The sequence below is a fragment of the Peromyscus eremicus genome, chromosome X, assembly GCF_949786415.1.
Source record: "Peromyscus eremicus chromosome X, PerEre_H2_v1, whole genome shotgun sequence".
Lineage (NCBI taxonomy): Eukaryota > Metazoa > Chordata > Mammalia > Rodentia > Cricetidae > Peromyscus > Peromyscus eremicus.
The window spans coordinates 17,163,848-17,165,846 of record NC_081439.1 but is presented as its reverse complement, the minus strand read 5'-3'; the positions used below and the strand labels follow the sequence as shown (position 1 = coordinate 17,165,846).

Below are 1,999 nucleotides of genomic sequence, written 5' to 3'. Positions count from 1 at the left end.
TTCACTGCCTTGAGTCCTACCCAGACACCTCTAGGGCTGCAGAGATCAGTAGCTTTTCACCTATCTAATCCACATCCCAGCTGGAGACCGCTGTGAATTATTTGTATTTTCATTTTTATCCTTTTGGCGAGAAGAGTTTTAAATATTGCTTCACTCCCTTCAATAGTTATAGCACTACCGAGAATTTATTTTTGTCTCCTTTGGATGTAGTTTTAGATATAGTTTCTTAGGAATTGCTCCATTTTGTCTGTTTCCAAATCCCCTGGCCTAAAGTTCCGTTTTTCAATTCTCTGCTATATATAACCTGTAGCGATGTCTCCTTTCTCGTTGCTGATACTGGTTATTTGTGCCTTCTCCCTTTTTTTCTTGATCAATCTCACCAGAGGTTTGTCTATTTTACTAGTCTTCACAAAGAACCAACTTTTGGCTTTGTTACTCCTCTCTATTGTGTCTTTGTTCTCTATTTCTTTAATTTCTGCTCTTATCTTTTTTGACCTCCTTCCTTCCACATTTTTTGGATTTATTCTGCTGTTGTTTTTCTGATTTCTTAAACTGTATGTTGACCTCATTCCTTTTCAGTCTTTTTTCTTTTTCTGTTTGCTTGGTTTTGGTGTTGGTTGTTCTTTGAGACAGGGTCTCACTCTATAGCCCAGGCTAACCTCAAATTCATGCTACTTTCCTCCCTAGCCTCCCCAGCGCAGGGATTACAGGCATGAGGCACTGAGCCTAGCTCTCAGCCTTTCTTGTTTTCTAATTTATATATTTAAAAGCTACAAATGTCCTGCTAATGCTACTTGCCTACGTGATCATATGTAATAGTTACTTCATTGTTGTTCAGTTCCCAGAACTTCAGTGTATCGATTATCATTACTTCTTTGACTCATGAATTATACAGAAGTATGTTTTTAAGTTCCCAAATGTTTGGGGGATTTTTAAGTTTGTTCTATTACTGAAATCTATCTTAATTATGTTCAGATGATGTGGTCTATGTGAACTGAAATTTATTGAGACTTGTTCTATTGCCTAGTACATGATCGATAATTATTAATGTTTCCTATGTGCTCTATAAGAATGTGTGTCCTCTAATTATTGAATATAGAGATCTATCTGTGTCTATTAGCAACTATCTTATTCAAGTTGTATTTAACTAAACTGATTGTTTTTGTTATGATCTACCAATAGTTTTTAAAACGAACTCTGACACTGGAGTTATCTGTTTTCTTCTTATAGTTTCCTTTTTTAACATAAATTAAGAATTGCTATATTTCTGGTAAATGTGTAATATCCCTCTCTATTCCTGATAATAGAAGAATTCTGCTAGATTATCTTGTATTAATGTAATAGCACAAGCTTTTCTTCTTGTTAGGGTTTTGTGGCATAATTTTCTATCTTTTTACTTTTAAGAATTTTTTACACCTTTGTGTTTTAATTATATTTCTTGAAAACAGCATATGGCTGAACATTTTTTAAAAATCTAATCTAAAGCTGGCGTGGTGGCGCACGCCTTTAATCCCAGCACTTGGGAGGCAGAGGCAGGTGGATCTCTGTGCATTTGAGGCCAGCCTGGTCTACATAGTGAGTTTCAGGCCAGCCAGGGCTATCCAGTGAGACCCTGTCTCAAAAAACACTTATCTAATGACCTCTGCCTTTAAAAATTGGCAAGTTTAGTTTACATTTGCTGCAGGATGTTTGGACATGTTTCTACCATCACTTTGTTATTTTGGTTTTCCACTACTTTTTGTATGTTTTTCTCTTTTCTCACCTGCTTTTTTAGTTTTAAGTTTTTTTCCCTTCCTATTAGGATTTATTTTTCTATTCTTTGATATTCTGGCATGTGTGTTTAGCTTACAAACTTAAGCACTATTTTCAGTGTATCTTGAAGGGTGTGAGAAGCTTAAAAACTAGTGATTTTAGTCATTCCTCTCCTGACCACTTGATTTTGTTCATAAAATGTATTCCTTGTTTTTTTGTAATCTCATGATTATATATTATCAGTATT

At 35.0% G+C, this 1,999-nt stretch overlaps 1 protein-coding gene across 1 annotated transcript; it reads left to right on the top strand.

The window, feature by feature from the left end:
• The first annotated feature begins 312 nt into the window (after positions 1-312).
• Kantr (KANTR integral membrane protein) lies at positions 313-1,171 on the top strand. Its single transcript, XM_059250856.1, has one exon. It carries the CDS (start codon positions 313-315, stop codon positions 541-543), a length of 231 nt encoding a protein of 76 aa, XP_059106839.1. The 3' UTR covers positions 544-1,171.
• Positions 1,172-1,999: the final 828 nt, after the last annotated feature.